General features: G+C 37.9%; 1 protein-coding gene across 2 annotated transcripts in view; it reads left to right on the top strand.

The window, feature by feature from the left end:
- The first annotated feature begins 8,568 nt into the window (after nucleotides 1-8,568).
- Nucleotides 8,569-22,776, top strand: part of SREK1 (splicing regulatory glutamic acid and lysine rich protein 1) — a 30,550-nt gene continuing 16,342 nt past the window's right edge. Inside the window, exons 1-4 of one of the 2 annotated variants that reach the window (XM_057389614.1) lie at nucleotides 8,569-9,009; nucleotides 12,954-13,087; nucleotides 20,641-20,756; nucleotides 22,043-22,207. In XM_057389614.1, the coding sequence (XP_057245597.1) occupies nucleotides 8,849-9,009; nucleotides 12,954-13,087; nucleotides 20,641-20,756; nucleotides 22,043-22,207 (576 nt within the window). In that variant the 5' untranslated portion in view covers nucleotides 8,569-8,848. Of the gene's footprint in view, nucleotides 9,010-12,953; nucleotides 13,088-20,229; nucleotides 20,354-20,640; nucleotides 20,757-22,042; nucleotides 22,208-22,776 lie in introns of those variants that run through there. The other variant, XM_057389615.1, reaches the window with a different exon arrangement.

Here is a 22,776-nt window from a genome sequence, read left to right as displayed (position 1 = left end):
AAAGAATCAGTTCAACTGATGTAATGAAAAGATGAAGTCTCCCACGTATTTATTATGTAAATATTCTTTAAATTTCTTTTTTGGATGAATTTTAGAAGTGTATATGCTTAAAAACATTCTATGAACACAAACACAGCAATAAGCGACACACAGAATCAAACATACATGATTATTTTGGTTTTGTTTAGAAATACTCCCTTGTCAACAGCTATGTAATGTTTCTATTGATCAGCATTTATTCAACATTCCAAATTTTTGTATATAATAAGACTGTTTCTGAGGTAACACATGGAGAATAGATAATAAACTAATGCTCTTTAAAGCTGTGTGAAATTGACTTATTTAAGGATATTCTCCATAATGCTATTTTTTTCATCTACAGTTTCTGTAGACCTCAGTACTCCATCAATATACATTAGTGAAGTCTTATTTGTGTTCCTGGCTCTGTGTATCTCAGTGCCCACACATCTGTTCTAGGTGATTTCATTGCAAGACTGGGTTCTTCACAACAAAGAAAGATTTTGTGAATAACCCCCTCTACTGGGTTGACTTTGGCTGGATGCCAGGTGCCTGCCAAGCTGCTTTATCACTCCCCCTTCCCTAGGTTGAGATAAGGCAGTTTACTAAAGCAAAAAGGAAAGTTTACACGTGCACAAATAAAGAGAAAATAAATCATAATTATCAGTAAGTGATGGCCAGCCACTTGCCAGGAAACGGCATCTACACAGGTAGTGGTTTGCCTCTGGAAGGCAAACATTGTGAAAAACAAATGCCCCACCTTCTTCCTCCTCTTCGTAGCTTTTCTATCTGAGCTGACATCATACGTTATGAAACACCCCTTTGGTTCGTTTGGGTCAGCTGRCTTATTTGTGTCCCCTCCCAGGATGTTTCTCACCCCCAGCCTACTGATGGGGATGCAAGAGAGTCAGTGCTGGTGCTGTGCCAGCACTGTCCAGCAGTAGCCAAACCCTGGTGTGTTACCAGCACTTCTGTGGCTACCAGTGCAAAGCATAGCCCTGTGAGGGCTGTTGTGGGGAAATGAGCTCCATCTCAGCTAGACCCAATGCACCCCAGTCTTGCAATGAAATCACATAGAACAGTGAGTGGCTTCTACCACAAAGAGGACTTTAGTCGCAAGTTAAGTAGCTTAGGCAGAGACAGATGCCTAGGTCAATGAGTAGGGTTAATATCAGGAGTACACTGGAAGCACTGAAGAGGTATACAAGGGTTTTCTGCTAAAGAAATTGAAGAGCTAGGCACAGAATTTCACAGGAGAGCTAAATTCAGATTACATCCAGTTTTCTTAGAAACCACACAACAGTGTAGTAACACATAGTTTAGTCATTTTTGCTTGTGYATGGGGATCTGGCATACCAGTATCACCACACCCAACTTCCTCTGTACAGAAAACTGATTCTAACTATAACAGGTTACGGCCCTGATGACCCTGAAGTACTGGGACCCTCGTTATTTAGGTTTTCTGTATCTGCTCCCTACTTGGACATTAYAACTTAACAGTTTACCTTTTCATCAAGCATCTGAGAATGCTGGGTCTAACTTAGGTTTTTCTGCCTGAAGGTACTTTTTCAGAGAACAAGTGTATTTTTTGGTATGGTATTCCTCCTGCTGTGGATTAAATTCAATTTTTGAATGTGTACAGAAGATTCTATTGCAGCATCTATGAGACTGCCTTGAAACTGATGCTCTGCTACACGGACTGTTAAAGCTGCACTACAAGCAAGAGCCTTACATGCAGTGCTCGAAGCCAGCAGTTTCCAGCTATTGCTTTCCACTGGTATTCCACTTACGGTTCTGCTAGAGATAGACTGCCCAGGTCTGCATTGTGGTGGGGCTCTTGAAGCTGCAGGGTCTCATGAAATCCTGTCTCTCCCCAGGCTGCACAGGTTGTGGACTTCCAAAATTCCTCTGCTTAGCATAGCTCTCCAACAGCAGCACAAGTCCTGCATAAAAGGTCCAGGAGAGGCCCCAAGTACTCCCTCTGAGCCTACAAGCCTCCTTCTAGCACTAGCTAAAGGGTGGGAGTATCACCCTCTCTAAGCAGGGGCAGCTGTGACAAAYGCTTCAGGGATCCTGCATCAAGGGCTGCAGACCACACTTGCTGCCAGAGCTTCCTCAGGCCCATAGCCCTGTGGCCCTCTTGCTTTATACGTGGCAGCCGCAGGTCCCTCACGTTTCTTGGAGGGTTCCTAGGAGCATCCTCTCCCTCTGGCTACTTTCTAAGAGCCTCATTTCAAGTACAGACAGTATCATCTCCTTGCAGTTGAGACCCTCTACTCTGAGGCACTCCCGGATGTCCGACTCTTTTGCCTTCTTGTGTTTGCTTTTCCTGAATTCTGTCTGTGAGAATGTGACTTGTATTTCAATAATCCAATTTGTAGTATTTGAACTATTGCTTTGTATTAGGGATAAACATTAAGTACGGGCAGCTGTTTGGCCTAAAGGAAGAGAAAACACAAAGGAGTACTACATCCAGTATTTTAAACTACATCAGAAATAATGTGCATAGGATTTTGTGAATATCAAAAGTAATTTGCAAACATTACAAACATCCCTCATATTTATATGAATTCCAGATTAAAAGCTTTAGGGGTGCACTAAGACCATGCAAGAGAACATGTGACTAGGCTGGCAAGGTTCCTGAAATAGCTGACAATTCCTCCTCATGAAACATCACATTGCTAATAACAAAGCTTTTCTGCATGGCCCAAACATTAGAGCACCGGGAATTAAACTTCTTATCACTGTAGTCTGCAACGTTCATTTTTGCAGCTGCGTAACACAAAGGGGAATATGGCTCTGTACTGCATCCATTTCATGAGGCATGGCTGGATGCTGCAAATAGCTGAAATGTTTATTCTTCAGTATTGTCCAAATTAATAAAAAAAAAAAAAAAAGTGGCAGAATATTCACTCTTGTTTGCCAGATGTGAAAATACTGATTTGGTTCATCTGACTTTCCGTGGGCTGTCTTTTAATAGAGAAACTGGTAGCAGATGAACCAGATGCTCTTCAGAGAAATTCTCAKTCAGCTGCTAATGCTGATAATTTGTGAAGGAAACTTTGGAGAAAAAACCAATAACAAACTAACAAAAAGGAGGGAAAGCTTTCTACTAAATTATTAATATGCTCTGGCAAAATTCAGGATTTGAAAGTATTGTGCCAAGGCTCTGAAGATCAATGTTTTAGCCCATTTGATTGATTTTTGTCTGCAAGGACTTCCACTTACAATAGAATAATCAACAACTGGCTTTGAATACGGAGAAGGTATTTTTGCTGGGAATGTTTCTAGCAAGAACTTCTTCAGTTGAAAGTTGTAGCTTCAYTACAGAAAGTGAGGTTTACTAAGAAGTATTTAAGTAGATAGTAACATCTGGTTAGCTGATGTAACACTAAGTCCTGGAAAAAAAATGAAATAATCATGGAAAATTGTCTCATAAGCAATGATTAATKAGGTTGGAGTTGATCCATTCAAGGGTGAGAAACCATGCTGAAAGCCTCCAAACAGATAAAATATCTAAACAATTAATTTTTCTTCTGCATTTTAATTTTATGAAAATACACTGGGTGATTTCCTGAAGCTGCAGTAAGCAATGTGTGGTGGTTTATTTATTTGTAAATGTAGTTAATSTATTACAGATTGAATCATACTTGAAGACATTTGAAGACACCAGTAACTTTTTAGCATTACTACTTATTGMACTCACTTTATTTTGTAATAATGTCTATTTTATACCACATTCAAATAAAACCTAAATGTTAATCTGCACTGAGTTTTCAAACATCACAATTATAAAGGTTATATATGCTTATGCCATGAAGAAAACTTCTTGCCCTCCTCCTACAAAATCTGTCTGGAAAGAAAAAGAAATTTGTCCCAGTGAATTCCGTAATTTTCTATCCAATACCTTTGAATAACCTTGTTCATAGAGCTTTTTGAGGTTAAAAAATATCTTCCCCTTGTAGAATATGTAGAATTATATGCTGTGATTCCCARCAGGATAACCTCACAGCAAAAAAAGATACTTTTTTCACTCCAGTGGCACCTTCCCAAACATTTCCAACTGTATGTCCTGCCAGAAGAACAGGAAGTAGCAGATCTCCTAAACGACACTCAATTTAATTAAAAAAAATAAAAGCTGAGTTTTTACATTTCCTTTCATTACACATACTTAGTTACACAGTTATTAAAAGTATATAATAAAACTGTTGGTTTATCAACTGAGATATAGACTTTTATACAGCTTTAAAAAAGTTTTCTAAAATCCTCTTTTGAAGAAAAAATGCTTCTGTAATCCAAGTAGTTTTGACTGCAGAAGAGATTCTAGATTTCACAAGTGACTGAAGAAATGCTGCCCAGAAATGATAAATGGATGCAGAATCTGTTCTCAGATTAAGATTCTCAACTTGTAACTGCTTTTGTACATCTTCCCAGTTTCTAAATGGTGGAAATACTCCTCCTTTGTTAATATATGCTTGGAGATTCAGAGGTAATGATACTATCTCAAGCTGTCAGTAACTCCCTCATCTTATTTTGAGATAAGTTTRAAAATAATTTTAAGTTGAGAAAAACTACTCCATCTTTGATACAAGCAATTTTATGAAGAGAAGAATGAGAATGTCAATGTGAAACACACTCCTAGAGCTGCTAATGTGACTCTTCTAATGGATACTGCTATGCTAAATACTGCAATCCTAAATTTTTTCGTGTGTTGCCATAAGCAGAAATCTCAAAGCTGTTTCAGTTTAATATTAGCTTGTACAGCTGACTGCCATCCAGAGGCAAGACATTTTAAACTGGTTTCAGCTGCTTACACTGACCATGTAGACTTCATCTGTTAATCTCATTATAGGCAGGACTTGAAAATTTCTAGATAAAACTTTCACCTGGGGAAAAGAATTACTACTCTAGAAATTTTATCCATGAAAAGTATTTTCATAATTTTTCTGGGTAGATATGTAAAATTGGTCTTTTACTTTCTTTTTGAATAATTTTATAGAATTTCTGGGATTACGGATGTAGTGGACTGAGGGTTACTACACAGAATTAACAATTTGTCTTCTGTAATATGTTTTTCTGTTCTATATGAGTCCTCTTTAAAAAACTCCATAAAATATACTAAGGCATACAGAAAAATGAGAGCAGTTACCTGATAAACCTGAAAGGTATGACAATGGAAAGGGGTTGAAAAAAACTTGTRCTTGGGACACACTGTGCATCTGCTGGAGTTTAGAATAAGATCTATTGTCTGTGAAATGTTATAAAGTTAACATTTTCTGTTCTATTTGTATTTGAACGTTAGTTCAAGTTAATCTGAGGTGTGAACATGTGTCTGTGAATCTGGAACACATGTCTAGGCAAAAACAGAAAATAGGAGTATTATCAGCAGTCAGTTTGTACTGGCAGGAGACTGGCATTTGAAGATTATGCCTCTTGATCAATTCACAAGAAAAGCAACATCCATGCTGCAGAAGAGAAATTGGTTTCCAGTGTTCTGCATCACTAATCTACACAAAAGACTGACATTTTGGTTATACAATAAGGAAAGTGATGTAAAGTTAATTAGCACAGGCTACACAAATATATTGGTTTTAGTGGCATTCTAGTACTGCTTTAAAATAGGAAGAAAGAAGAGTAAAGAAAAATAGAGACAAACAGTATTCRCTGCTCTCTCCTCATTCATGAGCCAGTCATTTCATGGCACCAGAAGGCTACCAGGTGGTCAGGCAGTTTGTGCTTTATAAATCCAYACTCACAACTCCCAGTTTTCTTCTTGTTCTTGGCGTATTTGACAACGGCTGTCAGGGGGATTTGCTCCATCACTTTCCCAGGGACATGGGGCTGATTGGCCTCTAATTTTACCAATGCTTCTTCTTGCCCATCTGCAATCTAGTGGTGACATTCTCCTCCCCAAACATTATGACTYTGAAAGATAATTGGAGGTGGTCTGACAGTACACTGGTTAGATTCTTCAACACTCACAGAAACACCCCATCATGTCCTGTGATCTTGCATGTGAACACTTCCTTTATCCTGATTCTCCCTGGCCATGGATACATCTTCTTTGCTGCAGATTTTCGCAGTAGTTTCAAGGGCTTTGGATTTCCAGAGGCAAGTTTGTACAAGTGCTGCAGTAGTGGTTGATTCTGAAGTTAAATTTTACTTATCAAAAATTGCTTAAGATTTAGAATTATTTGATATTTATCAAATAATTGTTATCTCTGTGGCTAACATTCTTTCTGAAGGCTTTAAGCTTCCATTTAAAGAAAGCTAATGAAAGCTTTGTAATGCTTCTTTCTTTTACCTCACGTTATTTCAATACCCTCCCCCTGCAAGCGCAGCAAGTATCACAGAGATCTCCACCTCTATCGACCACCCACTATCCACTTGAAATGAAAAAGACTTTTTCCTGATCATCTAAACTAACTTTTATTGCAACTTCYTTTGGAATTGCCGAGATTTTTCCACTGGTACCTTGCAATCAACATTTCCCAGTAATTGCTTTTTAATCCTCATGGCAAGATCACAAAATACAATCTTGGACAAAAGGTTAACAGTCACTCTTACTTAAAGATTTCATCATTTTGCATGCAGGTAACCACAATCCCTGTAGAGGTAACATACCTTGTGTTCTTTTTCAGTGCTCTTTTTCAGAATCTAATGAGAAGAGGGAGTGATGCAGTTTGAGGGGAAGATTATTTTACAGTTCTTAAGAAAAAAACTCTGCTGATCAATAAAACAGAAAAGGTATGCAGTTGTAATGGAAAGCAAATATTTTGCATTCTGACGTTTGCCCAATACCTCCAAAAAGCCTGCAGAATGCCTTGGGTTTTGCTAGTTAGCCTGACAAGCACGGTGGAAGTGAAATGAAAGAGTTTATTTACTGAAGCTTTATTTACATGCACAAATACGTTTAATAACAAGTAAAAACAGGTGGGCAAAATTGAAAAGTAACTTGTACACATATTAATTCACTTAGATYGCAGCTAAAGTTTTCTGTAGACCTACAGCAATGATTCAGGTATTAATAAAGGTCTATTAGCCATTGATTTGAGAGATGATGTCTGGGCACTGCTTGTACATCAATTCAATTTCTTTCATGTCTAGCATTTTTATTTACTTTTTCTTTCTCAATAGTTCTGAGGGGTTTTATTATATGAGGGGGACTGGCCCTTCAACATCTCTAAATTTTGAACCATTTGACTAAAATATTTATTGTCTGCTTCCAGCCTTTTAGTGGCAACATGTGTGACCCAAGGCTTTGACCATTAGATTTTTGGGGATCTGGGACTGTTTTTTCCCCCTATTCTTTTGAAATACAAATTTATTTATTTTCCAAGCTAATTTGGTGGCAGGAACTGACAATTACAAAATATAATCAATGTTTTGCTTGCTTTGTCTTCAGAGAGCAAACCAGTAGCTCAGAATTACACATGTACTGTTACAGGCTTTACACGAAGGAAGCTATCCCAGTCAGTTCTGACATCACAAAGCTTTTCTCTGTGAATTTGAGAGTTCATTTTTATTTGGTACTCTCCACTAAGAGATGCAATGAGAAAGGATAAGTTTATTCAAAGCACTAAAATCATCTACATCWCTGCTAACCACCTTGGGAAGAGATGTTTTAGTGAAAACAGAAGAAAACCTTATAGAAGGTTTTCTGCATATAGAATAATAGTATYAGATTCATTTTCCACAATATTTAACAAAATATCTAGAAGCTCCAGTTAAACTTCTCTCAATTTAAGCTAATTAGAAGTTACCAGAATGGCTACAAGAAAGGATTTAAGTCTTGTACTTCTGGAATCTGGATTTAATTTAGAAAGAGAATATGAGTGTACTGCTAATCATTTTAAATTAAGTCCTACCTGAAACATATTCATAAACATTTTAAAATAAAATACATGTCTGACAATTGCTTTGAGTTACTTACATTTCTGTAAYGTATAGAGCATCAATAAAGGAAGCACTACCCAGACTTATCTATGGAGATTCTGTAACAGCTGACCTACTTGCTCAGGGAACTATCACAAATTTGCAGTATTTTTCAGCCCAGATAGCTTCAAAAATACTTCAATCTTTTCTCAGCTCAGTGAATGGAAAGTCTTACGAGCTATCTGAAACCTTAAACCTTTCACTGCCAAGATGCAAAGCTCTGTTCCACTACTAGGAAAGACCATAATTTGATCCAAAGTAGCGATCGCTCACACACGAAGCGGTCAGCCTCATCTTCTCCAGCCAATCTAATTTCTAAGTATTTGAACTACAACTGCAGGCAAGACCAATTGCATTCTAACAGAGTCGCAAACAACCTAGRACAGAACCATTTACAACCCATTCCTGTTCAGACACAGGGTGTTCTCAAAAGTTCATTCCCTAGGGTGGTTAAACTCTTGCTAAACTCGGTCACCAAACGCGCGCTTAAACGAGAAATCTCATTTTCCTCCACAGGCCCCGAAGGCCCCGAGCCGCCGATGGGGTTGGCGCGCGCACAAACGCGGGGCGCCGGCGGCCCCTCACGGCCCAGCCTCTTCCTGGGCGGGACCAGGGCCCCGCACCGGCCCCGCCCTGCGCACAGCGGCCCTGCCGGCTCCATATGAGTCGGCTCCCGGGCAAGCGGCTCCGAGAGAAGCCAGCGACCTGCACGCCGCGGGCGAGCGGGGGGCCCCGCCGGCAGAGGCCGCCCGCCTGCCCGAGAACTCTTGTGGGAGCAGTCGAGCGGACCGAGCGCCCGCCCGAGGGGCCGCTGAGGCCGGCGGCGCGCGCCTCTCTCGGTGGGCGGGCTCGCACCCCGGGGTGCGCGCGGTGAGCCCGGGCAGGCAACGCCGCCATGATGAACAGCGGCGGGATCGGGGTCCCGCTGGGCTTCCCCCTGGGCCCGACATCCGTCATCCAGGTCACCAACCTCTCCTCGGCCGTGACCAGCGAGCAGATGCGGACGCTCTTCGGCTTCCTGGGAGATATCGAGGAGCTTCGACTCTATCCTCCGGAGTAAGTGGGGCCCGTGCCACTCTCCGTAGGGACGGAGATGAGGGTTGAGGAAGAGGCGCGGAGGGGCCGGGGAGTAGCGGGAAGGGCAGAGGCAGGAGGCCAGGCGCGCCATTTTGAGTGCGGGCACCAGGCGGGCATCACGTGGTCCCTCCCCTTTGTATGGCCGGAGCGGCGAGGAAGGAGCTGCGCCCGCACTTAAGATGGCGGCGCCGGCCCTTCTCCCTCTTGGCTGAGAACCCGCTTTCCCATGCCCACATCTCCCCTAGTCCAAGCTGAGTGTTGGCGAGCTGGACCGGGGGGGCCCTGGCCCGCCCCGCCCGACTGCCTTTATTCTTTTTTTTTCCCCYCTTCTGTTCGAAGGGTGCTGTGCTCCGATAAGGGGTCCAATAGAAGCCAGAATAGCTGAGGTTCTGCAGAGGAAAGGAACCTGCTCTGCCTTGTCCTCSGAGGACTTAGGCAGTAAATTACTCATGGACCTCACACCTCTCCCTAAGTTATAGCGGTTCGCATGGTGTCAGCAGCGTGCGAGGGGTGCACTCAGATGGGAGATACTGGGGCTCGCAGAGGAACAGTGTTGCTTCTCCTGGGTAGATGATGATCAGTAGAAAAGAGGAGGAAAAGAAATTTTTTTTTTTCTCGAGGTAGCAGTTGTACTGGGAAGTGAATAACAAATATATTCTTTCAAATCTTATATTTGTCTTGCAAAAATTGAATCGGAATAGTGGAAAGGAGTGGGAGTCTAGGATCCCAATGCGTGAATTTTAGTAGGAAGATGTTCATTTCCACAAAACTCAGATTCAAAAAACTGGCCAAAAAGATAGTGTTTATCAGTTTTTATGTAGCTTCATTACATCTGAGAATGTTTGAATTCCAGCCATTCAGGAAAAGAAATTTAGCGTGTAAAGATAATTTTAAAACAGCCTTGCTGATAGCTATGTGGTGGATGTTTATACAGTTTTCCCGGGTTTTGCCCTGGGCTTGTTCCATAGTTTATACTTTGGGTTTTCTCTTGAATTAATATAATTTTTTTGTGCAGCTATTGTTCTTATCTTTCAATGGGTTATATAACAGGTTTTTAAGGGAAATGGATACTTTCTTGACATTGATATACAAATAATGTTTGTACCAATGTGTACATTTTTGTCAGGGTGTATGTATACATAAAATACTAAAATCCAGTACCATAATAGGGATTGACTTGGGAATCTCAAGGCTATAATGCAGATTAATTGGGTTTTCACGGATAGGATGCAGGATTGTGATTACCTATTCTACACTTAGTTTTATTTACAGTTATTTATGCATAACTATTAGAAGTGTGGATTTCCTTGCCTAAATACCATGATGGTAAATTCAGAAAATAATATTGCATTGACAAGTGGATGCGAAGCWAAGGTGTCCCAAACAAAAAGTAGCTCACTTTCAGTTAGCAGTACCGTTAAAATCTGAAACTAGTTTGCTGTGTGTGACAGGTCTTTTGCCTTGGGTGTGTACTCCAGTACGCCAGCCACTAACACAGCCTAGTGGTGGTTTTCCTTGTAGTAAGAGACCGCTGTCACCTGTAATCAGATTCCTAGTCCCAGACATGCTTGTGGGATACATTTGTCACCTGATTAAAGTCTGTGTTTCAGAGTAGCCTTCAGAATTACATTTGTGTCGATGAGCCTTCAAATGTGGCTTTAAGAGGACTTAACAGTTAAATGTTGAAAAACTTTATTGAGCAACAACTGAGTTTTTGCAGAAGGAGTTACTTGAAAGCAGGGAGTCACAAACTGCCTCTATTTGGTGTAGCAAGACCTGCTGTGTAACGTGGCTTGCTTATAGTCTGGAGTGGTCTTGGAAGCTAAAACACTGAGAATAAACTTTTGGTTTAACCAGAAATTGGGTGATGTGTTAGTTGGTCATAACCCTTCCCTAGTCAAGGGAAAGATTGGATTGGCCTCTATGTTCTGCCTTCAGGAAGGTCTGCTCTGGTTGCAACCCAGTAGGCATCGAGAGGTGGGGATAGAAGCCATTCCGCACCTTGGCCATGGGGTTTGGGGCCTAATCTAGTTTGGAGCCTAAAAGTGTTCTGTACACGAATGAGAGTATTTGGGCAAGGCTTCTTTTAGCATTGAGGGGTGCCACCCAAATCACTSGTATACCTTACCTGTTCTGACAGAGGTGGATAGGCAACCTTCACTTAACTGAGAAAAGGGGCATGGACTCGTCATCTGTGGTCCAGTAAATGGACATTTTTACATCCTGCAGTGACAGCAATATAGGTGAGGCCTCGGAGGCAAAACACACACAGCCTTATTTAAACTGATCTGCACAATTATTCAGTTGTATTCTATTTTAACGAGTTATTAATTTCTGTCATATCCTCTACACCTCACACACCCCACTGCCCCACCTGAGAAAATTTTGACAGTTACAGAAATGTTTTGTAGACTTTTCTTTGATTTTTTTTTTACTGTAGATTTCTGAGTAGATCATTCATAGAATAATTTTGGTTGATTTTTATTCTGTTGGGAGGTGAATGTTGCTGTCTTCCTACAAGGGGAAATGAAAATGTCAGAAATGTCCAAATACTATTTTGATACTTATTTCCTTTAAAATTTTTTAAAAAGTTTTAATTAGGTTCTTAGTAACTTTGAATCAGAAATGTAGGAGTTGTGTTTTGACTTTGCTGCTATGTTACCGTATGAAAAAGGTTGTGAGTATCCCTCAATTCAGCCTAGGCAAAGGTTAGCAAAAAAAAGGCAACAAAAGGAATTAAAACGAAATAGGACTTTACTGGTTTAGGAAAGGCTTCTTAAGTCTGATGGGAAGAGTTTGGAGGCTGACTTCAGCCTTGAAAGGAGAGGACTCCAGCACTGATAAACCTTCTTAGATCTCTCAGATCTTAATGTTTTCCCGTGATGTAGTTGTGGCTTTGATGTGTTTTTAGTAGAGGTGGTCTCTTTATGGAGAATTTCTTCTTCCAAACATTTGGAAAACTCTTGTTACCAAGATGCCTTTGTAGACCCTCATACTTTGTAGACCCTCATTGTAGACCCTTAGATATTTATTGTTTTTTAACGTATTTTCTGCATAGCCTTTGTGTTCTAAGTTAGGGAATATAGGAGAGTAAATCTTGTAATAAAACACACTTGTCATTGCAGGCTCTATAGATGTTAAAGTTTTTAAGGATAGTTGTGGGGTCTGAAACTGCTTGGAACAGAATTCTAGAGTTCTAGAGTTGGCAATGAAAACAAGGGAAAAATCCAGGAGGTATTAGAAGTGTTCAACAGTGTGGACCAAAGAGCCTTCAGTAGAGGCTCCAGCCATTTGGATTATGACACTGACAGGTGTATTTAAAAAGAAACAAGCAAACCCCTGACAATGACAACAAAAAACCCCAAGACACCCTCTCCTCTCTTCGCTTAGATTCCTCTCCCCCAACAAACCAAACCACTGCTTGTGGCCATATAAGTCTTTGTGGTTTCTGTTGAGTACTGAAAAAGTCACAGTTAGCTGTCACTTCTGATGTTGGAAACTGGTCTCAACCAAGACCTTGCAGCTGGCTCAGAAGCTATTCTATCCAGTCATGTCAGGGTTTGTTGTTTGACTTTCCTAAATGAAGATCATTTTCTAAAGAAAAATAATTTTATTAGGTTATTCTGATTATGCTCCTTAAAATAGTAATTTGAAATGTACTTGTCTATGTTGTGTAACCAGGTTATAAAAGAAAATTAGCCTTGTTAGTGATTTTGGCGTATGTAAATTTTCAAATAAAAGTAGGAGATGCTACATCATGCTTTTTTCATTGATTCAGTAAGAAGGCAAGTTAGTAGATTTCTATACTCTTCTAGATTTTCATACTCTAGGGAGTCTGAAACCTTTTCTATTGTAAGGAGTAATAGTTAAAAATACATGCATGCAATTATGACTAATTGTTTTTTTTCCCTTTTATCTTGCAGCAACGCACCTCTTGCTTTTTCCTCCAAAGTATGTTATATTAAGTTTCGTGAAGCGTCGAGTGTTGGTGTGGCCCAGCATCTAACTAACACGGTTTTTATTGACAGAGCTTTGATAGTTGTGCCCTGCGCAGAAGGTTGGTATTTTAGACATTGTTCTGTAATGTTGGTCTTTGTTATGTCTGTTAATCGTGTAAGCTTTCTATGTAAGAAGGTGATGCTCTGTTATTACTTTATTTTACTGCTTTTTGAAAARAAAGGCCTTGAAACTAAATTGAAAATTGAATGAAGAAAAGCCCAGTTATGTGTATTTAATTGAAATTTAGCATTATCAAAAAGATAGTTGGTTTAAGTTATGATGACTCATGTTTCTGTAGTTATGACATACTTTAAGGGAAAATAAAGGAAAATAATTCCTTTCGTTATGATTTGTGTTGGCAAGCATATTTGCACACAGAGTCCTCACTGAAGTCAATGGAACTCTGAAAAGATGAGGCAGTTTCCTGAGGCACTTTGAATCTTAATGTATCACCTTTGGTGTAGTGGATTTTTTGTTGATTTGTGGTTTTTTAAAGATACTTAGTATTTCTGCATTTTTTGAGTGAATCCCAATTTTGTCTTGTAGACATGTGCTATATTCATTTGGCCATTTTAGAGTCATAATCTAAAATACTTAGCATTCAAAATACTGTTTGAATATGTGCGTTCACCTACTAGATTAATTTTTAAAAGCCAATTTTTCCTTCTTTTTAGTGTTGAAAATATTAGTTCATGTGCCATGAAACACATACTGGTATTCCTATTTTGTTTTGGATATATCTTTAAGTACGCAGTGATCTATCCAGAATACTTCCCTCATAAAATGTTCTTAAAACTCTTAATGAAATAAAATACTTGACATATACTAAGTTGACAAATGTTTTTTAACTAACTCTGAGGCCATTCTTTTACACATATGTTGAGTTCAGGACAGTTTGTATTGTTAGTATAGCATCCTAGGTCTGAATACAATTACATRAAGCAGGGTCCTATGGTAGGCATATCATTGGGGTTAGGCAGAGCCCCATTGACTTCATTGGGATCCTTGTGGATTTTAGCATATGACTGGTTCTGGACCTTTTGCCTCTTTAGAGTAGCATCATTCCAGCTGAAGGAGCAAACCTGACTTAACTTTGAACKTTCCATGTGCAGCAATACGTAAAGTGATCAAACTATAACTAAATATAAGCTGCTCAGATCAAGAAGTACTTATTAACGTGTCTATGGAGTCAGGTCTCTGCAAGAGTCAGGCTTTGGTTCAAAACAATACCATTGACTTCCTGCAGTTTGTTAACAATGGTCCCAGAGTGCCATTTTTTGGCATGTTTGCCACAGCATGATCTAGACAGTGTGAGATGAGTGCTGCTGTAATACTTACCTGGGATGTTCTTGGCAAACTCTGAGAAGTCTCCAAAATTTCAGCAACTAAAAGTACTTTCACTAAAGGCYGTACTGACCTACAATATACTGTCTGTTCTTGTAGCCTTCTTAGGCAGGGCATACAGCATCTACATTTTTCTTTGTAAAGCTTAGGTTTTTGTTTGCTTTATTGCCTTGTTTTGGGGGCTTTTTGGTTTSTATTTTTATCTTGTTCTTAAATTACAAAGAGAATATTGCAGTACACAAAGAGAATATTTGCTGTATACACTTAAAACTATGTAGAGGCTAAGGGTATCAGAATGTCCAATTGAAGGATTTCCCTAAATAAATTGATTAAAGATTATACAGAATCTTAGTTTTATATTTCATCAATAAGATCTTAACACTGGTTCAGTACTGCCAAAAAGGGAAGATGGCTGCCTATTGAGTGAACAACACTTCCTGTGTTTTTCTTGTGATGAGATTACTGCCTGACATGATATGGCAACAGGCAGGTAAAGCTGCATTTTCCTGTATCTTTTGTGATAAACAATGAATGAAAGGTGAATAAACCAAAGTTCTGACAAACCTTGTTCCAACTCTATTTATAAGGGGCTCATCAGGCCTTTTTTGAGAAAACGTATCATCCCTGTTCAGAATTATTCTGGACTCCACAGTAATGTATGCATAATTAAATGAACAAGTGATTGGGCTTTGAAGTCACTTTTTTTTTAATGTCAGAATGCTGTTCCCTGTAACTTTAGATCAGAATCAGTCACTTGAAAAAGATGAAAATTTATATAAATTTATCTTACTGATGAATTTATTGTGTGGGAATAAGTATGGCTTTGGAGACCATGGCRCAAGGGTTTTTTCACTATGTATCATATGATGCATTGTTAATGTATCAGTGGGTTTTGAAACCTAGTGACGGTTTTATCCTACCAGGAGGTAAAATTACACCATTGGTCAGCRTTGTCAGTAATAAAATATTTCATGCATGATGTTGAACATAGATGAGAGGTAAAATGGAACTCTGAAAACCYGGTTTTAGAAAATAGAATGAAATCTGAAATTTGGAATGTATTTAAAATAAATGGTGGTAAATCAAAGAGGAAATTGTTACAGAATGAAATCAATGTAAATTATATGACATTTAATGAACAATTAGCAAAAATGTAATTGTAAATGAAATAAGATTATTAAGCTGTCAAAATARGACTTTTTGTGTGTGTGTATTCATAAGTTTTTCTTTAAATATACTTTGAAAATGCAAAGGTTGAAAGATAAACAAAGATGCCACCCTAACCTTTCTAAATTTTATGTCCACATTATCTGGTAGATGGATTTTGACTATTAATTTGGTTTTATATGTTTTCTCTGTGTGATATTTGTGCATTATTAGATGACTAGACTGGCCAAGGCAGACCTGTTACACTTGCCTGAGTTAGGCATTGTTTGCCATGCCACTAAACCTGCCGACAAGTGAAATCTTCATGGGGGAAATGAGATCGAAGTCTGGCCTGCTGAAGATGGACGCCCTGTCTCTGTTTTTATTTTATTTTGCTTTCTTTCCTTTGTTTCTTTTATTTTTATTTTATTTTGTCCCTTTTTTGTTTTGTTCTGTTAAATCTCTTTCCCTTGTACTTGTGAACTGGTACTTCAGTTCTGTAAAAATGATGTTTGTAAAGGGTTCACAGTGTTTGATTTTGAAGTTGACCTGAAGCTGCTTATGAATGGTGGATGGTATACAGAGAATTTAGAATGTGATTAGCTTTTAATGCTCTGAATTAAGGATAAATTTGATTTGTAATGCTTTTAAGCTTCTAAATTCAACAGATGAGTACATTGTGTCAAAGGACAAGAATAGTGAAAAATATATCAGTTTTGATATACATTCTTCTATATGTTGTGCTTTTTGAGTTTATCTTGGAAAAGGACAGTTAAAGCTCTTCTGGAGAAAGCAACTTTAGAAAATAAAGTCATAATATTTCTCTGCTACTTTTCCTCAGCAGAGTGTTTTATTTTAGGTCGCACTGGCTATTTAAATGAAGGCTTACTATGAAAATAATTATTTCTGAAATTGAACTCTTATGCATATTTAATGTCATGAAATATTTGTTTACTTCTGATGAAATCTTGCTCCAGTGAGGTCAATGGCAGTAAGATTTCATCCTTTTGTTTTTGTAATTTTGAGAAAAAAACTGTTGACCACTCATAAGTACAAATGCAGCCTGAAGTTTTGGTTGGAGTGTGTTGTGTGAGACACATTGTCTTTTAACACTGTTACTTGTGGGAAGATTGAATCAGTTCTCTCTCTCTCTCTGTGTGTGTGTGTGTGTGTGTGTGTGTGTATGTGTATTGCACTTTGACATGCTTCAGTGGTGATAATTTCAGGAAGAGGTTTAAAAAAACCAACAACAACAGTTAGGGAAAAGAAGTGTTTTTCCAGTCATCCCAGTCTCAGAAGCCCTGGCACTTCATGCTGGAGTGATTAAGATGGTTCCTCATCGCTAACTGATGTTATTTCTTCTTGTGAAATGGAAGCCCTGAAACAGAAATGGTGGACAAAGTGGTCTAGTCCTAGGCGTTGCTCTTCCTAGACAGCTGCACTGGGGTCTCTTGGTTTTACTCTTTTCACCAGACTCTGCTCTGCAGCTGGGAAGAGCTTTGATTTGTGATCTTTGTTTGATTTGGCTGTGGCAGTTGATATAATTGCCAGTAGCTGTACTCTCTATTCACTTTTGCTAAATCCACTAAGATTCATGAGTTGGATTGCATAGAAATAATTTTAAGTGTATCATTTTAAGTGTTCCATTAATTTAAAATTGCAGGAAAATAATGATTTTTTAATGTTTAAAGTAGGCTGTGAACTCTTGAGTATTTTTAAAACAAGCAAATTCATTGTAGAAACACTTTTGGTCATGAGGGTTAAACCTATACGTTCACAACAAAGAGTAAGAAGTTGTTSTGAGTGCTTGAGGAATAAAAAAAATTGTGATTAGTTAAATGCAGATGGTTCTGTTTAGTGTTCAGCAAAATGGATTCTGGTATGGACTAGGTTGTCTAGGGCTCTTGAAGACTGATAAAGTACAAAAAAGTAACAATCACAGCTGTGTCTCTAGGCAGTGCTGTGACTGTTTACATTTGCTTCCAGATTCTTTTGCAAAGGGAAAAATCAGTAAATAAATGATTGCAGAACCTGAAATTTATTAAGCAGMAGAGCTTCTAAGAAATCTGTCTAAGGATGTAGTATAGATGTGGCATATTTATTTTGACTGCTTCCTTCATTCTTATTCAGATTTTAAATACCATGTTCTAAAAATGAGAGTGTTGTTCTTAAACCAGATTGTCCTAATCTGTTGTGTCATAACCTGCATGTTTTGTTGTAGTTTTTGGCTTGTATTCCCTTTACAAATTCAGTCATGAAGATAAAGCTGCAAAATTTAAAGGTGTTAATGCATAAGTTTATTTGGATTAATAAATCTGTTGGTTTATTTTTCAAAACTGTTTGAAGCATATGGAGGTAGATATTCAAGATAATGCAGATTATTTTTTCCACTCAACAACAGTGTTTTGTAGAATTTTTTTAAAACGTTGACATGGTCTTAAAAAAACTGGAAAAGTTATCCTGAAGAGGTAATATATAGGCAGATTTTCAGGGTTCTGTGTGTAGAAATAACCCTTTCTCATTCTTGAAAACAAAATAAATAGTTCTTTTTTGTGGTATGGAACTGACCAGCTTGATTATTTAAAATAGAACTTTACATTGTGAAAGACCAAAGTATTCTGGAAATAATGCTGAAAACTGTACAGTTTAGTAATGCATGCTGTTCATCCTGTGAGCTGCTGTAATGGTGAACTTACCTGAAATATTCAGTGGATTTCTTGAACAACATTTCAGCAAATTATTAATTTCAATTATTTCAGTGCTATGACCCATATACTTAACGTTTAGGCTTCTACTTCAATCACTTTTGTGACTTGACTTATTGTCTGTCTTAATTATGTGCCTAACTCAATTCCTATTTAAAAGGGTTAAATGGCTAAGCATTTTCTAAGTTTACCTGGATAAACATGTATCGAAATGGCTGTATGTAAGTGCATACTTAAATTAGGCATATACTCATGTACRTTACTGACCAAGGATCTCAATTACCATGCAAAAACACCACTTCCAAAGCCACTTCTGCCATTGGATTTAATTGTGCCATRTATCTTGATCCATAGAAACCTGTATGAGTATCTGGTTAAAGATGTAARATGCTCACTGTTCAGGATAAGTTCTGGTTCATTAGTCATTTGAAAAATCYTGCATATTTCGATTTTCAGAAGAACTGGTACATAATTCTATGCCTAATTTGCATGCACATCTGCTGGAATTGTGTATTCAAAAGCCTGTTAGTAGGCCTACATATTAGGCAGGGTGTGCGAAGTACCTGATACTTTTGAGCAGTCAGGCAAATCAGGTACACCTTTCATTGCATGCCTCACTTCAAAATCAGATCTGTGAAGAGTGCTGAACATTGTGATGGTGGCTTAGATTCATGCATGTTTTTTTWAAAAAGCCCTGGAAGTCATTATTGCACAGTTAACTCCTAAGTGCTAATAATTTTCCTATTTTTCTCCCTTAGCAAAATGGTTTCTTACATGTTAAGGAGCGAGGTGTCTCAAAATTTAACATAAAATAAATGTAAATAGGAAGCATTAAAAAAATGGGTACTGTTATTTCATCTGTTCTGTTCCACCCATACTACATATAAATTAAGTTTCATTTAGATCTGTTTTGTCCTTTGGTCATAACCAGCTGTAACYAGGCTTTCCTGCAGATCTGTAGAGCAGGTCTGCAGCACTTGTTTCTTTTAATTTTTACAATTAGTATGTTTTCTGTGGTGTCAGTTAGAACTCTTATCATTAAACCTGCACAGTGTTTTGAAACCTAGCTCAAATTTTCCTGTTTGATAAGAATATATATTAATCTTTAAATTTTGAATTTAGACATTTTGTATTTGAAGCATATGCAGGTTGATTCAAGACATAAAAGCACTGGCACAGCTTTTATATATTACTTGAATATTTAAACAGTGTTTAAATAAGAGGATTTACTTTATTAGGGTCCTTGGGRTAACACCAAAGGGCTCAGTTGGTTAGCATATATAGACTTACGCCAGTAATTTTGAGGAGATTATAGATACCTAGGGTGATAAGAACTTTTTTCAGTAGTTTTTTAGTTCAGTGTTAATGTTGTACTTTTAATCCCTTTGCATTTCAAATTTAAAATGTACATTGTAATCATAATTGTTTGGAGATTTTTTTGTTTCATTTAGTTRTTAATCATGGCTAACATTGAATGAAATATGCATTTAATTCAGATTAGTTATTAGTTAAAGTTTTAGCATGACAGGAGGATTATAATTAGGTTGAAATAGCAGGAAATACATATTTTTTGAAAATAAGTTGCTTAGCCTGCTCAGTTATGATTTGCTTCATTCTCAATAAATTTAGCRTTAACTTACCAGTTTCAGAGAGGTGACCTACAATGTGAGACAGTACAAATCTTAAGTTTTTTTCTACTCTTCCTTCTTCCACCTTCARCTTCACTTGTACTATGTATTGTGTGCAGTCACTGTAGTTCAGTAGTTTATTATTTTATGTTTTATTTTTATTTATTTTTACATTTTAAGTAGGTAGTACCAGAGGAATAAAGAAAATCACAAATTTCAGTCAGCACATACTTTGTTTTTTTGTTTTTTGGTTTYTTTCCTTTTTTGGGTTTTTTTTTGTTTTCTTTCTTTTACTGGTTTGGTTATTTGCCATTTCTGGGGATTAAACTTTAAAAAATGTTCTTCTTTTCTGTATCTGATGTTCTGTGTGCTATTAGTGATGCAGCCAACACGAACGGTTGTCATGTGTAAAACAACTTTCGATCACCGCGAAAACACCGCCCTGGGAAAGCGTCCATGCTTGATATCGTTTGGTTCATGAACGTTAAGTTTCCAGTACAGGTGACCCATAGCTCAAAGTGTTAAATAATTATATACATTATTGAGTTTTTAAAATAATAATCCATTAATGAGATTGCTAGTCTTTGAAGTTTTTCTCACTTTTGTTTTTCCTAATAGAGCAGGGTAAAAGGAAAAACTTAYGTTATTTGTTTCTTTGTAAGGATCTGGTAGATAGATTCATTGTTATTTATTACATTTTTAAATGCAAGGGTAACTGTAAAATCATAGAAAGAGTAACATCTGTCTAGTGTTCCACCTCTGTGTAATGCTTTCATTTGCTTCTTCAGGTAAAATACCAGATGAAGCCAAAGCCCTCTCTCTGTTGGCGCCTGCTCCTACTATGACAAGTCTGATGCCTGGTGCAGGGTTGCTTCCTATACCTACACCAACACCTTTGACTACAGTAAGTTAAATTCAGTGGCTCTTTGATTTCTGACTTCCTCTGTCTAGTGTGATCTGTGTTTAGAGAACAAGGACTGTGTGGTCCTTGGATGTTGCAGTGAGGGTTTACGTGTGGTGACTCTTCTGAGAATTAATTAGAAGATAACCATGCGCTACTTTGCCATAGTTTTTCATTCACATTATGGGTTGCCAAAATGCTGGTTAATACTGGTGTTGGTTGTTATGCATTGTAATTACTGTCCTATCCTCTAGGGCCATTAATTTGGTCAAGTGGCAGTGCCATTCATGGCAAAAAAAAAAATTAAAACTTAATTACCACATTGACACCATTCTTCAGAATATTAAAAGTAGACACTTTTACTTGATATCTCTGGCAAGATTTTTGACAGTTTTTCTAATAATGTTTTCRCTACAAAAAGTGGAGGAGCTTGGTTGTGCTCTTTTTGGTCTATTCCCTTTTGCCTCTGTGAACTGTTCTTGACATCAGCAAATTCTGACATCAGCAAATAGGTTTTCCTTTCTTGCATAAAAWATTACTGATGGCTGGTTACGAATTTCCCACACTTCTTCGAAAGTTCATTTCTTAGAAAGGTGGTTGCTTTTTGGGTAGAGAAAATTCAAACCAGGAGCTCAGTGGACCAATTTTGTAGTAATTTTTAAGTGATTTTTTTTTATAACATGTTACAGGAGAGATTTCAATTTCCGGTTCCAGACATAAGAGCTGTATTTTTCTCATTCTCTAGGAATGAGGGGAAGAACTTAGRCTAAATATTCTTTGCATTTCAGCTGCAGTTCTTCGCAGTGAATCTTGTCTTGGGTAATTCATGTGTCCAGAAGATGCCTTATCTGTCCCTTTGATGACCCTGAGCATTGGAAATTCTCTTCTTTCCTTGCTGAGCATGGTCTCAGCTGCTCCTTATCTAGTCCAAATACTTGTTTCAAAAAAAAAAAAAATACTAGCAGTCTGAAAGTATCTTACTCAGTTTGGTTGACTAGAAGCATTAGAGCCTTTATGTTTTGTGATGAATATGTGTTTCTGCCCATGTCTCTTTGATTAGATGTTAACTAATGACCCACAGAGTATCTTAACAACGGAAGCTTAATCTTCTGGGTAGATTTTTCTTCTGTAAAAAAACCTGCTGCATTGTGACCTTAAACGTTCAAGTATTGCTTATATTCATTAGACCTATTTTTGCAGAAGTGCATCAAGGCAAACAAGTATTAAGAAGTGAAATACATTTCGCCGGTGCTTGACTGCAGAGTGTATTCTGTGCTTGTGTTTTCCAGCTTGGTGTTTCACTTGGTACTTTAGGGGCTATCCCAGCAGCAGCATTGGACCCTAACATCACGGCACTGGGAGAAATACCGCAACCACCTATTATGGGAAATGTGGATCCATCTAAAATTGATGAAATCAGGAGGACAGTCTATGTTGGAAACTTGAATTCCCAGGTAGGTTTTTTCATTTGTGTGTTGTGGAAMTATTAATGGAAGCAGTGAAAATGTAATTTATTAATTTTAATCTTACATATTAAAGAGTTTCCATTAGTTAAGGACAGCATGAATTTAAACAAAACCCCTAAATTTTTTTGCTTATTYGTGATGTTTTGAATTTTGAATGCTCGTGTGCCAGTCAGGTCAGACCAGGCTTTGTCAGAAGACCATAGAAATCCACTGTAGCCAATACTTCTGATTTTGTGTGTTGATTAAATGTACAGGTGTATTTTRTTAGATGAGCAATCCTCAGAAGTCATGAGATCATGATAGCTGTCCCCCACAGCACAGTCCAGTTGCTTAGGTACAGTAAGATGGAATGATGTGTCCTACTGGAAGTTGCGAAATTTGCATAAGTGTTTTCAGTCAGCAGGTTGTTTTTCAACATGTGATTGGATTAGTTTAAAAATACTTRCTTTTGACTGATAGCAGTATAAGTATTACACTTTGGTTTTTTTGACTGCTGAAATAGCTACTAAGTGTAAAAGTACTATTGATCRTGATAAAATGAAACAAACTGGTAGGTA

Source organism: Malurus melanocephalus, unplaced genomic scaffold, assembly GCF_030028575.1.
Source record: "Malurus melanocephalus ecotype Western Australia unplaced genomic scaffold, MMel_1.1 scaffold_18, whole genome shotgun sequence".
Lineage (NCBI taxonomy): Eukaryota > Metazoa > Chordata > Aves > Passeriformes > Maluridae > Malurus > Malurus melanocephalus.
Note: the sequence above shows the minus strand (reverse complement) of the source record. Positions and strands in the feature narration are given on the sequence as shown.